Source organism: Musca vetustissima, unplaced genomic scaffold (genome assembly GCF_032173495.1).
Source record: "Musca vetustissima isolate MV318-11 ecotype Yass unplaced genomic scaffold, APGP_CSIRO_Mvet_v1 utg5888, whole genome shotgun sequence".
NCBI lineage: Eukaryota > Metazoa > Arthropoda > Insecta > Diptera > Muscidae > Musca > Musca vetustissima.
In genome coordinates this window covers 446144-460465 of record NW_026885167.1, presented here as the reverse complement: position 1 = coordinate 460465, position 14322 = coordinate 446144, and the positions used below count along the sequence as shown (strand labels likewise).

The 14322-nt window shown below is 35.3% G+C and overlaps 1 protein-coding gene across 1 annotated transcript in view; it reads right to left on the bottom strand.

Annotated features, from left to right (window-relative positions):
* The window catches only part of LOC133332300 (MAP kinase-activating death domain protein), a 42612-nt gene extending 29494 nt beyond the window's left edge, over window positions 1-13118 (bottom strand). Inside the window, exons 1-11 of the mRNA XM_061540703.1 lie at window positions 12928-13118; window positions 10816-11180; window positions 10048-10570; window positions 8354-8715; window positions 8152-8278; window positions 7479-7511; window positions 3954-4051; window positions 3482-3665; window positions 2556-3422; window positions 2295-2495; window positions 2041-2097 (exon numbers count right to left, since the gene is read on the bottom strand). Of these exons, the coding sequence (XP_061396687.1) occupies window positions 2041-2097; window positions 2295-2495; window positions 2556-3422; window positions 3482-3665; window positions 3954-4051; window positions 7479-7511; window positions 8152-8278; window positions 8354-8715; window positions 10048-10570; window positions 10816-11180; window positions 12928-13050 (2940 nt within the window). The 5' untranslated portion in view covers window positions 13051-13118. The remainder of the gene's footprint in view (window positions 1-2040; window positions 2098-2294; window positions 2496-2555; window positions 3423-3481; window positions 3666-3953; window positions 4052-7478; window positions 7512-8151; window positions 8279-8353; window positions 8716-10047; window positions 10571-10815; window positions 11181-12927) is intronic.
* Between the last annotated feature and the right edge of the window lie 1204 nt (window positions 13119-14322).

The window sequence follows — 14322 nt, the reverse complement described above, 5'->3', positions numbered from 1 at the left end:
ACAACGGCTTGAGGTTGATTGATTTCGCGGAAGGAAAAAACGTGGTAGTTAGCTGCACCAGATTCAAGAATTATTTTCGATATACACAAGGCCACCTGGATTTCTCCTGATCAAGCAACGAGAAATCAAATTGATCATGTTGTGATAGACGGAAAGCATTCATCTAGTGTATTAGACGTTCGATCGATCCGAGGAACGAATATCGATTCGGACCACTAGCTTGTAGCAGCCAAGGTTTCCACTCGTATTAATGTTGTAGCAAAGGTGCGATAAGCTGCAAACCCAACAGGAAGCCGAGGCTTCCTCCGCTCAACTTACCCACCTGCTTGGCGAAAGCACTTCTTGTCTCGATAATAGTATAGAAGCACAATGGCAAAGAATTGCCCACTCCCTACATACTGCAGCAAAAGCAACACTTGGGTACCAAAAACCACCACCAAGAAACCCATGGTACGATCAGGAGTGTCGTAATGCTACTGATCTGAAAAACGCAGCGTATAGGGCAACCCTACAGACAGTAGCAACACGTAATGTTATGGAGAATTATCGGGAGAAAAGAATAGAGGAGAAACGTGTTTTCAGAAGAAGAAAGAACAATAAAAACGTGAGCGTGAGCAAATCGAGATGTACAGGAGTCAGAATGAAGTCCGAATGAAGTATTACCAACGAGTAAAACACCAAACCCAAGGCTTTGGTGCAGGCACATCCTCCTGTAGAGATGAAGAAGAAAACCTGGTGACAGATACAGACAACGTGTTGAGGATTTGGTATCAAATAGTGGCGGTGAAGACGATATCCCAAAACCAATACGTGATGATGGTATTGAGTGTATACCACCTAGCCAAGATGAGGTCATAAAATCAATTAATCGGCTCAAGAACAATAAAGCAGCAGGAGCTGACGAGTTACCAGCCGAACTATTCAAGACTGGTGGTCAGATGCTGGTCAGGAGCATGCACCAGCTGATTAGTACAATTTGCCTACAGCAATGCATGCCCAATGATTGGAACCTCAGCATCCTGTGTCCCGTGCACAAAAAAGGAGACAAGACGGTATGTGCCAAATAAAGAGGAATAAGCCTTCTTACCATCGCATATAATGTGCTATCCAGTGTGCTGTGTGAACGATTGATGCCAATGTCCAAAGACATTATTGAACCATACCAATGCGGTTTATATTTTTTTATGGAGGACTATCAAAGGGTAGATTTTTTACAAATATAATATGGAAACCCCAAAAATGGGGCGATACCGCTATATTAGAACTCTGTCAAAGCATTGATGTATATCGAAATTGTTCTCTAAAAATATTTTTTGCTCTCCACGGAACTCGTAATTCCAATTTGCAGCATCCTGCAGCAGCATAAAATACCGTAACATGTGTGGGACCTTATTAAGGGAGCTATTCTAAAACATGAATCGACACTTATAATTTTTGGTAGGAAGATTTTCTACTCAATAAGAATTCAAAATTTTAAGTTATAGCCAATTTGGTTCAAAACGTGACCAAAATATAGAGGCGTGTCGTTATATGGAGACTACACCATAACGTGGACCGATATTTCCCATTTTTAATACCAAACGTCTAAGGCGTAGTAGCAATGTATGTGGAAAATTTCACAATTCTATCTTAAAATATTGTGAGCAAAATGGATTTAGTGTTTTAAATTTGGATTCATGAATCAGTGGCGCCCAACTTGTTTTGCTTTAAAACATGAGATTTCAAAGATAACTAATTCTACTAGAGTTAGATTTTCAAAAGCGAACCAATTAGGAATGTTTCGGATTTTTGATTAATAAAATTAAAATAATGGTTTGATTTTTTTGCAGAAAAGCGAATATGAAGCTAAATATGTGGGGTTTATTTTTTATTTTGTAAGAAAACCAATTTTGGGAAACACATTTTTAAGCCGATATAATTATCAAAATTTTTGAATTTTTAGAAATTTGGAATTTTGATTTGTTTCTCTGCGGTGAGAAGAAACCTGTGCTAGGTGGATGAAGGAGTTTTTCGTTTCGAGAAAATTTCTTTTTTACAAACCTTTTCAAATGTTTGAATCATTTTATCATCTATTTCTAGATCATCATCCAGAGAACTCTAAGAAGTTGTTGAGATATATAAAAATATATATGTGTAGTTGTTGTTGTTGGTGGATGGGGAAATTGTTGTTTTAAGAAACGAAAATTATATAAAAACAAAAAAATCATATAAAAAACACGCACACATCAACACAACATTTAGTTCCTTTGAAGTCCTGAGCCGTAGCTCAGTATGTCTCAGCTCATACTACCTACCTTATCCATGTGGGCCAAAATACCCTCTTGACTACTTTGCCGGGTGGTTTCACGTACCAAATCTTTGGCATGGGAGGCAATATTTTCAAACAGCGAACCCTGAGAACTTTGCCTGCCAGGGCTGCTAGAACTCGAACCAGAGCTACCGGCTCTTGACAGTATATTTGTGACACTGGGTTGTTTTACCGGAGTTATGGGGGGCTAGAAGGGAAAATGGTTATATTTTCTTGAATTTATTTCGATTTCCTCTCCCTCTCTTACCGGTATTCTCTTTTCACTACTGGTCCGTGACACCGGCGTCTTAACACACAGCGTGGTAGTACCCTCTGTCGTTTCCTGCTCCACACTACCCGCTTTTATGGTGGCCTCCAATCTCTGCGCCACCGGTGCTGCCAATTCAAATGACTTGGAGGGAAAATCAAATTCCGAATCACGATTAAAACTAGGTGAACTTAAATCCGAACGACTCGATGACGATGACATTGGACTTTCCGGACGATCATCTTCATCCTCTTTGGAAGACATTTGTTCAACCATACCTTCCGGATATTGCAGTTTACTTGGCGGATGATAGACCAAGGCTGGATCTAAGTTTGTGGACAATGTTTTCGGAACATTATGTTGACGATTGTGCGACCCAAAGACATCATGCAAGCTAGGCGATAAATCGGATGAAACCATTTCTGAGACAAAATCACTTAACGATGAATATGAGGAACTCGAGCTATCAGCACCCTCAGAATCGGAACCACTCTCATCGGTGGCCGCAGATTCCAATTGTTTAAGGGCCTTCATGGCACCATTCAAGGAACTATTATCATCCCAAACGGCAAAACGGATGGGTGTTAACGAGTTGGCAAACCATTTAGGTTTGTCGCCCACTTGCTGGGGATCCATCACCCCAGTTTGTACCCTTAAAAATGCCACATTGGTTGGAGTCAACGACCATTCGGCCAAAAATTCCACAGCCTGAGTTTTGGCAAACATATTTAGGAACTGTGATGCTCTAGGTCTTGAACGTAAAAAGCTATTGATTTGGAAAGCCACTACGGGTCGGGGATAGAGTCGCAGGGTGCGTGTATGTTCGGCAAAGTTGGCCAGTGTGTTTTGGGAATTGAAGAAACGTACCTGGAAGAAAAAGTGGTTTTAAATATGTAATAAAAAGCGTCATAAGAGAAATTTCTTACCATGGCAACCCTGGTGGCCACATCCACCGAATCAACATCGGTGCCAAAGACAAAAGGATTCAAAGCCGGTGAATTCATGGGACTTGGCTGACGTGACATTGCCCCCTGGGTAGATACAGAATTTCTTTGGCTCGCATAGGCCGACTGTGAGGGGGATTGGACAGGCAGGCGGCTTTGTGAGAAGCTAGAAAACATTAATTAATAATAATTATAATAAGCTTTAATTAATTTATTTATATAAATTAAAAAAATTTAAAATTAAAAAAAATAGTAAAAACAAATTAGTATTAAATAATAAAACAACAACTAAAAAATATAATAAAATTAAATATCAATAATCAAAACGTAATTAATTAAATTTGTTCATATTAACTAAAATATTTTTTATACTTAAAAAATAGTATTAATTGTTCACATTAATGCTATTTTATATTTATTTCTTTTTATTTTATATTAATTTTATTTTACTTACCCCAACATTCCCGAATCGGTCATACTATCCCTTGGCGTTGGTATCATTTGTTGTCCTGGTGGCATAACCGGTGTTGCATTGGCCATTGAATTTAAAGCCTGTTTTATTGAAATTATTTAATTAATTTTGAAATTTCAAAACAATACATTATTAGGATATATCTAACTCAAAATCATTATAGAATTAAATCTAAAATGTTATTTTACTTGGATAGGGGGAATATGTATTTCAGTATATTTTATGGTATGTTAATGGGCAGTTGAGTTATGATTGACTGTTTCTGTACAGTTGTGGTGCAGGTTACAATAAGCTTTACATGCAGAGGAAATAAATAAAAAATAGATAAATTATAAGAATGAAATGGATACGTTAAAGAAAAAATAGTAACTCGTTCAATAATATTTACAAAAAAGTATTTTATTGGGAACAGATTTGTATACCTTTCACCACACTGTGTTTTATGTTTCTGTGCATATGTTTGTAAGAGGCAAAAGAAAAGGAGATATACCCATGGTTCCCCTTGAGAATGCATGGCATCGCCGTCTATTCTATTAATGTTAAATTGTAAAAAATACAGGTCTCATTTATGACTCGATTTTGATGAAATTTGGTTCAAGGACGAACCCTATTCAAATTGGAGAAAATCGGTTCAGATTTAAATATGACTCCGAAGGTTTACCCGATTGAAACAAAATTTTAACCAGTATATTGAATTCAGTTCAGTTTGATGTCTGTGAAGTTTTTTGTTGAAGTCGGTCCAGATTTCGATATATAATATATAATTTGTACATTTTATGTAATATGGTACACCAAAAAATCCCAATATTTGTCCACGATTGATCAAAATTTTGCAACAGGTGAGCTAAAATAAGTCCAGTTTGATGTCTGTGATATTTTGTTGTGACCATTACTGAAACCACCAACACCACACACGAAACAACAGGTGAGTTGCTATTGCCACCTGCCCCGATCACGGTGAAGTGAATTGGAAAAAAGCCTCTTGCAGGAAGTTCGACGTACCTCTAGTGAGTTATCCTAAGCCATTGGAACTAATCATTTCCAAGGGCCCCAGTATAAAGTATATATATTGGACGTTAATGAGTTGTCCAAATCCACTACGCCTACAGAACGCACCGGCGCCCCAGTCACCCCCCAGTACCAAATGTGCCGAAATACATTAACAATAAAACCTACCTGCCCTAAAAACAGAAGACTATGTTTTCTTACTCCTGTCGCTGACAGATATAAATTTCTGTGACGGATACTGGCCGCCGGGACCTTGACCCAGCAATTCGGAAGACAATTGAGTCGTTACATGACATTTTTCATAGATTTCAAAATAGTATGCATATGGTTTATTATTGGTTCAAATATCTGAAGAGATCACAATTTTTTTCGCCCCATTCCATTTCATTGGTCTTCCTCTCTTGTATGTACCAAAAAAGGTATCTTTTATAATATAGTAATTATATTTGAAAAAAAAAAATATATATATATATAATATAGTGTGTTTTCAATTTAAGTTTCGGTAATTTGGTACTTCTCAATGGATAAATAAACTTCATACATATCCCTAGATTGCAGGCACGTATTATGGTGGAAGATTGTACAGGCCGTGTTAATAGACCTTTGGATAAAGAAAGCTACTACAAATTATAAATATGGTATTGGGCAATCGGGCATGCCTAGAAGTTTGTAATTAGGAAAAAATAAAATATTCTTTGATGGTCAGATGCAACGAAAAGTGTTCGTTGTAAAAGTACTAAAATATACTTAATGTGCTATTTTTTGTTCTATGGGGATCATTCTTGGTATGTAGGGTTGTGGTAAGAATGCTGATTCGGGCTAAAAGTGTACAAGTTATTCTAATGCTCCACCAATTTATTATCATTAATATAGGGTTGTTGTAAGGTGTTGTGACAGGTGCATACTTTTGAAATTGGCTACGTTTTTTAAGATAGAGCATGTATGAATTAAAGAAAATAAATTCATCCATCGTCATACATTCGATATTGTGATGCACTATGCCTCGAGTTCATATTAACAACGGTCAAACCTAGAAAGAATTATAGTACGTAGATGGAATTTTGTAAAAGTCCTTACTACTGGCCTAAAAACAAACAGTTGTATAGATCGGACCAAGATTTGGTATACCTCCCATATAATGGCTCTTGAAAAATTAACTCTTTCGGCCTATAAAATCGTTAATATTTACCAAATTCAACGAACATTGGCATCTACTTAGGCGTAAAAATCAACTAACGAAAAACTGAATAGATCGGACCAGGTTTGGTATACCTTCCATACAAAGGGTCTTGAAAAAATCGCAAATGTAAAGTTTTCCTCAAACTGGATGAAGATAGTAATATGTGTTTTAACTATAAACTCACTATAGTTTTTCTGCTTATGATATCATATATCGGCTTATGATATATATTTTTACCAAGTAATTGCAAATTTTATGTACAATGTTATATGATTACGATGTTCTGAATCCGTCGTAATCCTTCCTATGTGGCCCTCAATCATTTCTTGAGTGGCAGAAATAACATATTCAATCCTTACCTCATAACCATTTCATGAATATGTCATATTTTTAAAGAAGGTGGTCACTAAAAAAATAAATAAAAAACTTTTAGAGCCGCAAATCGCAAATCCTAGAAATAAGCAAATCGACATTCGATTAATTTTTGTATAGAAACGTCTGAAAGTCGAAGTCGACTTTTGAACTGTGAGGAAATCACAGTTTCAAGATCGACTTTCGATGTTCTTCATAAATACTTCATTTATTATCAAAAAACCCAAGTTGCCTAAAAATTATTATTTCCAGAACTTTATTTTATCTGTTGATAACAATTTATATAATAAATCAAAATTAGAAAAAGTCCAAAATCGGTTTTGAACAGGTTTGACAAAAACGAAAAATCGATAAAATCGAACAGTCTAACATTTTACTTTTTGGTCAGAAGCAAAAATCTAAAAATCGACTTTTGCTCTGGACTGCGTATCCCTAAAGCACATCCAGCTGAATTTTTTATATGTTGAAGATAAATCGGTGTGGAAATCTGTAACTTCCTTCGGGAGCTGTCTATCATGCGCACCATCCTCCAGAATGACAGACAGACTGAAAACATTGAGGAGGACACCCTTGTATAGAGGCTAAACCGACAAATTTTGAATATTCCTCTTAAGAGATATTCTACCTAATGGGAAACCCAATCAAAACATTTCGAAATTAAGGAGCCACTATAATATGGGGATGTTGAATCGATATTGATAATTTTTTAGTAATATACATTTTTACCCAATGTGACCCAAAACGACAGTCAATTCGTGGCTTAATTATCTTAAAATAAATCTATTCTTAAATTAACACAAATACTAATACATATAAATAAATACATATGTACAGTCGGATGAAAAAATAATAAATGACAAACAACATGCAATGACATACAATAGGCAGGAAGTCGGGGGAAAATAGATAGATATAAGATAATATTCACAGAGAGATAAGATATTTACACAAATTCCAGCTTCATCCATTAGTTGCATAGCCTGTGTGGTTTTTAGTTTTTTTGTTTTGTTTATTGACAAATGACACACGAATTAGATGTTATATGATTTGTTGTTGTTTTATTATATGATTTATTTAAATTTGTTTACAGCATAGAAAGAGATAGAGAAGAAAATTAGAATAAATTGTTTTTAAAGGAAAATATTTTATTTTTTTATATAAAAAAAATAATTTTTAATAGTTAGCCAATTTTTAAGAAAAATTTAGAAAAAAATAAATAATTCAATCCAATTTATTTATAGAGAAATAAGACAATATCATAAAATTTGTGTTAGTTTATGAAAAATATAATGTAATGGTTCGAATTTATGACTGAGCTGTACATTGACAAAGCTTGACAGATTTGATTATTTTTGTTTCCAATGAATTTTGGACAATAAACATTTATGTTTGGCACAATATACACGTATATGTATGTATGTTTCATTAACAATGTACAATTTTGTTTCTGGATGTCAAATAAAGGTCATTCTTTAATCAACCGCGGAGACATAGACCAAATTAGAGACTTTAACAAGGATAGATAGAAACCACGTCTGAATTTCCAACGACAACCAGAAACATTGGACCCTTATTTCAAATTCGTAATAGATCAAAGTTACAAAATTTATAAAAACATACCTGCTTTAAGTGATTTTTCAAAATGGTACCCTCTGGCTCGGGAAGCGGTGGGATTTCATCGTAACCTCCTGAGGGTGGCGTCAACTTAGTTGAATCTAAATCCACAACCCAAATATCATCGGGTAACCTAAAATACAACAACATAAGAAAAATATGTATTCGAAATAATTTCAAAATTAAAATTAATTTTTGAATACTTTACCTAAAATTCTTTTTATAAACCAGAAATGTTGCCGGCACCCCTATAACAAAGGGTGTTGGCGCCAACAGTAATTGTTCGGCACAACTCAAACAAGTTGGCAACAATGGTATAACAGGAAACATATATTCCAATGGATATAACATTGTTACAAATGCCATGACTGACATTGAAAGGGCATTATAGTCACGCGATTGAAACAACACCTTGTTCTCTAACATTATCAGTGTCCAAACCTTCAAACACGTCTCCACACCCAATAGCTCGAGTGGCAGATGTAGTGGGAAATCAACCAAGGAGAAACGTGTATGATCGGGTAGGGCAAATGTTAGCGGATCATGGATTGTGGGAGAGAGAACACCAACCTGGAAAGAAATAGAAAAAAAAGACAGTTTAAAAAATTAATAATTTTCCATATGAAAAAATAATTCAGATACATTAGCCTAATTTTTTTATATGAAAAAGTATCTAAGATAACTAAGCCGATTTTTTTCTATAGAAAAAATAAGATTTTTTCAAATTTTCCATAGAAGAAACCCTCAGAAGCTTTTTTTTTCATAGAAAAAATATGCCCCTGAACCGAGGCTGATTTTTCCTATAGAGAAAAAATCCTCAGTTAACTAATGCTGATTTTGTTCTATACGAAAAAATGCTTAAAGAACTGAGACTAATTTTTTTCTATACGAAAAATATGCCTAAGAGAACAGAGGCTTGAAACTGAGGTATGATTCTTTTTCTACAGGAAAAGAATCCTACGTAAAATGAGGCTTGTTTTTTTTTCTATAGAAAAAATGCCTGAGAGAACTGAGTCTGGATCTTTTCTATAGATAAAATGCTTCAGAGAACTGAGTTTGTATGTTTTTCTATAGAAAAATGCCTCAGAGAATTGATGCTGGATTTTTTTATAGAAAAAAATCCCTATGCTATGGCTATGATTTTTTCTATACGAAAAAAAAATCTCAGACAATTGAGGCTGATTTTTTAATTACAAAAATTCCGAAGAGTACTGAGACTAGTTTTTTCCTATACAGAAAAAGTCCTCTGTAAACTAAGGCTAATTTTTGCTATAGAGAAAATATCTTTAGACTGATTTATTTTCTAAAGAAAAAAAGACTTAAGAAAACTGAGGTTTAATTTTTTCCTATAGTGAAAAAATATCTCAAATAACTGCCTCAGAGAACTGAAGCTCAATTTTTTTCTTTACGAAAAAATGTCTCAGAGAATTGAGGCTAGATTTTTTTTTTGCTGTAGAAAAAAATGCCTCAGAAAACTGAGCTTTGATTTTTTTCTATAGAAAATATGCTTCAGAGCACTGCGGATAAACTGTTTCTATAGAAAAAAAATAGTCAGTGAAATGAGGCTGAATTTTTTCTTTAGTAAAAAATCCTCTCAGAACTGAGACTGATTTTTTATAGAAAAAACTCCTTAGAGAACTGAGGATGATTTACAAAACTTCCGAAAAGGACTGAGACGCATTTTTGTCTATAGAGAAAATCCTCATGAACTGAGGCTATTTTTTCTATAAAATATCCTTACATTGATTTTTTTCTGATGAAAAAAGTGCCTCAAAAACTGAAAAAAGCCTCAGAAACTGAGGCCGATTTTTTCTATACGAAAAAATACCTCAGAGAACGGAGGCTTATTTTTTAAATAGAGCCTTAATAAAATAAAATAATTTTTCTCCCATTTTCACTCACCTCAACCCTTGTTGATCCCGGTATTGGAACTGGTGTCGATAACAATCTTAAAATCCATGTTTCAATCTCTTTGACATCGTGCAACATTATCGATGATGTCGAATCAGTGGCCAGACCTGTCAACACTGTCCACACATTGTCTTTGTATTGTTTCTGTGAAGAGGCACCCAATCGCTTGGGCGACGACGATTCATTACACGCATCGATTATCTTCTTCAGGATGAACAGACATTCACGAAACGTTGTAAAGAAGGGATGGTGGGAAATGATGCACAATGATGTCAGCGATTGATTACGCAACTTGGTGCGTTTTCTTGAGGCACGCGGTGAGGGTGAATGACTTCCGCCAGACTCAGAGTCACCTGAGGGTGCCATTAGACCTAATTTAGGTACTTGCTGCTGCTGTGACATGTATTGACCACCATGATTACCACCGCCATATTGGCCATGTTGCGTATCGGAATCTCTGCGGGATGTCATTTCACGGTCTGAATCACTGGGTGCGACGTTACTTCTGTAGTCGCTAGAAGAAGTTAGAAGGCCGTAACTATTAAGAGAATTATATCAAAGTGCAAAATGTTAAGCGCTACAAATGGTACAAGCGAAATTATATATTTACAAAAAGAGGGGGTACATTTTTATTTTTGGATTAGGATAAAGTCAGAGAGAGAGGGAGGAGGACTACTTATCTACTCTAACTACAAAGCATGAATCCAATTCGATGAAAAGCTTTCTTTACTGTTTATAACTGGTCACATTTATACTTGCCTACTGAATGCCGAGTCAGAACTTCGTTCCATACTTTTTCGCCATGATTCGCGGCGAAATGCCGAACTACGCCGGCCTCGTCCACTTTGTGCTGTCGGTGTTGTACTGTGACCCTGTGCCTTATCCGCATTCGGTTGTGGTTTATCAACGGGCCGGTAAAAATTCACACAAATTCCATATCGGGTCTTACCCGAATCCTTATCAGTCAATGCGAACACAAATGAGGTCATATCACGTATGGCGGAGCCAGTTCGTCGTGGCCCCACCGTCGTACATCCTTCGGGTTGACAAAAATACACCATATCCAGAGGTAGCGGAAAGTCAGCATGATCAGATGGTGGATAACGTCGTAATAGTTCGGGAATCTGAAAAAGGAATGTAAAATTTTGAAGAACTCTCCTTTCGACGAGAACTCTGCTATAGACAACAGATTCTTTTGTTGATTTTTTTCTATCGAAAAAAATGCCTCAGTAAACAGAGGTTTGTCGATTTTTTTTATGAAAAAAAGACCTCAGTGAACTGAGGTCTGTCGAATTTTTTCTATAGAAAAAAATGCCTCAGTGAACTGAGGTATGTCGAATTTTTTCATTGGAAAAAATTCCTCAGTGAACTGAGGTCTGTCGATTTTTTTCTATGGAAAAAATACCTCAGTGAACTGAAGTGTGTCTAATTTTTTCTATAAAAAAATGCCTCAGTGAACTGAGGTCTGTCGATTTTTTTCTATAGAAAAAAATGCCTCAGTGAACTGAAGTATGTCGATTTTTTTTTGTATAGAAAAAACTAGCCTCAATGAACTCAGGTCTGTCGAATTTTTTCTATAGAAAAAATACCTCTGTGGACTGAGTTCTGTCGATTTTTTTTTCTATAGAAAAATATACCACTGTGAACTGAGGTCTGTCGATTTTTTTCTATGGAAAAATGACTCGGTGAACTGAGGTCTGTCGATTTTTTTCTGTGGAAAAAATTCCTCAGTGAACTGAGGTCTGTCAATTTTTTTCTATGAAAAAAATACCTCAGTGAACTGAGGCCTGTCTAATTTTTTCTATAGAAAAAATGCCTCAGGGAATTGAGTTCTGTCTTTTTTTTTTGTATAGAAAAAACTAGCCTCAGTGAACTGAGGTCTGTCGATGTTTTTTGTATAGAAAAAAACTAGCCTCAGTGAACTGAGAACTTTTGAATTTTTTTCTATAGAAAAAAAAAGCCTCAATGAACTGAGGTCTGTCAATTTTTTTTTTTTGTTTTGGAAAAAACTAGCCTCAGGGAACTGAGGTCTGTCGATTTTTTTCTATAGAAAAAACTAGCCTCAGGGAACTGAGGTCTGTCGATTTTTTTCTATAGAAAAAACTAGCCTCAGGAAACTGAGGTCTGTCGATTTTTTTCTATAGAAAAAAACTAGCCTCAGGGAACTGAGGTCTATCGATTTTTTTTCTATAGAAAAAAAAATAGCCTCAGTGAACTGAGGTCTGTCGAATTTTTTTCTATCGACAGTTTTTTTATAGAAAATGAATCCGTATACCTTAATTCACAAATTTTTTGGGGCTGATTTTTTTCTATACGAGAAAATATTATGAAAACTGAGGCTATACGAAAAAATTCTCAGAGAAAAAAAATTCTCACAATTTTTTCTATACGAAAAAACTCAAGAAAAATTTGACAGACCTCAGTTCACTGAGCCATTTTTCTTCTACAGAAAAAAATTCGACAGGCCTCAGTTCACTGATTCATTATTCTTCTATAGGAAACATTTCGACAGACCCTTGTTCACTGAGGCATTTTTCAGACCTATGTCTCTGAGAACTGAGACTGATTATTTTCTGTAAAAAAAAAATCAACAGACCTGTGATTTTTCTATAAAGAAAAAAGTATCTGTAGATGCATCGGACAATGACTCAGTGCATGTGACTAATATCTTTGGTCAATCCTTTTGCTTGTATCCTCGTGTAGTCCACACGAGTTTCAATGGAAAACAATTCTTCTAAAAGTAATTAAGTATTGCAGTTTTTTGCAAAGTTCTTCGTAACATTTGACTTGATGTCCTTTATTTGACGAGGGGAGTTTTTTGTTTTCTTTTTATGTGGTTTCATTGTCCGTGTCGATTTTGTGTTTACTCACTTGCACCGGAGGTGTTTTGTTGCCCGGCAGTCCTTTGTGTATGGGCGGTGTAGTGCGGGCTCCCACAATAGCCAGGTAGTCGACCAAACGTGGACATAGTGAAAGTTTTTGCTGTTCGGCCATAATTGCTTTTGTTTTGTAACACAAATGCACTAACAGCAACAACAACAACTAGGGATGTTGCTCTGCTTCCGGCTGGGCTGCTGGACCTGTCGCTCCTTGTGAAGTTGAGAAACTTTGTTCGTCTCCCCCTTTGTGTGAGTGTGCGGTTTGTGTGTGAGGTAAGGACGTTTTACACAACTTTTCAATTCAGTTCATTGTGTTTAACTTAAACATCTGTAATGAGAAGAAAAGAGTGGTGGAGGGTGAGATAAATATAAGTACAAGTTAGCTTTAAGTGTTGTTATTGGTTAGTTATATAAGGCTGGCACGTAAAGTTAAAACTAATGCAAGAAATTGTTAAGCTACAGGATAATTTTTTGTTATATGTATATATACATAATGTATACATTGTAAATGTACATATCCTTATGCTCCAAGAAAACATAGGGAGAGAGTGCGATAGTGTGAAATGTACATATTTCCTTTGTTCTCTGCAGGACTTCTGATTATTTCTTAGCACTACATTGGCTAAGGACATGAAATTGTACTCGAGACTACTCCTTGGGGTATTAATTAAATGATTATTATTCACTTAAAGAAAAAAAAACACACACACATATTGTGGGAATGAGTGTGTATGTTTTAACCGCAAAGGTCCTAATAAAGACTGAGGATGATGTTAGGTTATCTGGGGAATTGTAATTCCATATCATTCAGTTTCAATTTCCAACTACGTTTCAATTAAGTTTATTTGTGGTAGAAACACAATTTATTTTTTGTTTTCATGAAAGGGATATTTCACTTTTAAATTCTTAGTATTTCTTTGGTCAGGATAAGATATTGATTTTTTTCAAGGATTTAAACCAGTGTCTGAAATGGTTATATTACAAAACGGTACACCAATATTAATAGTTTTTGGTATGAAGTTTTGACGGATATTTCATTATAATCGGGGGCTGAATCGAGAAAATATCGATAATTTCGGTAAATAGATTTGTTAACCAATATTGCGATAACTATTTCAATAAAAGTTTTAACCAGTTGCGGGACCCCTTCTTCGGATTTAATATAACTTTCATAGAAATGTCTCCAAATGCAATCAAAGGATCAATTCGAATACTTCGTTGAATTATTTTTTTAATATGAAAGTTTTTGAAGGAGGTATCAGAAAGAGTATGCCTATGGGATTCACCTTCGAAGATAGTTCCTATCTTCGGAGTATAGCAATGTTAAGGCGACCAGATTTGGGAAATGAAAATAGATGGCGTCAGGAAAAAAATTAACAATTTATTT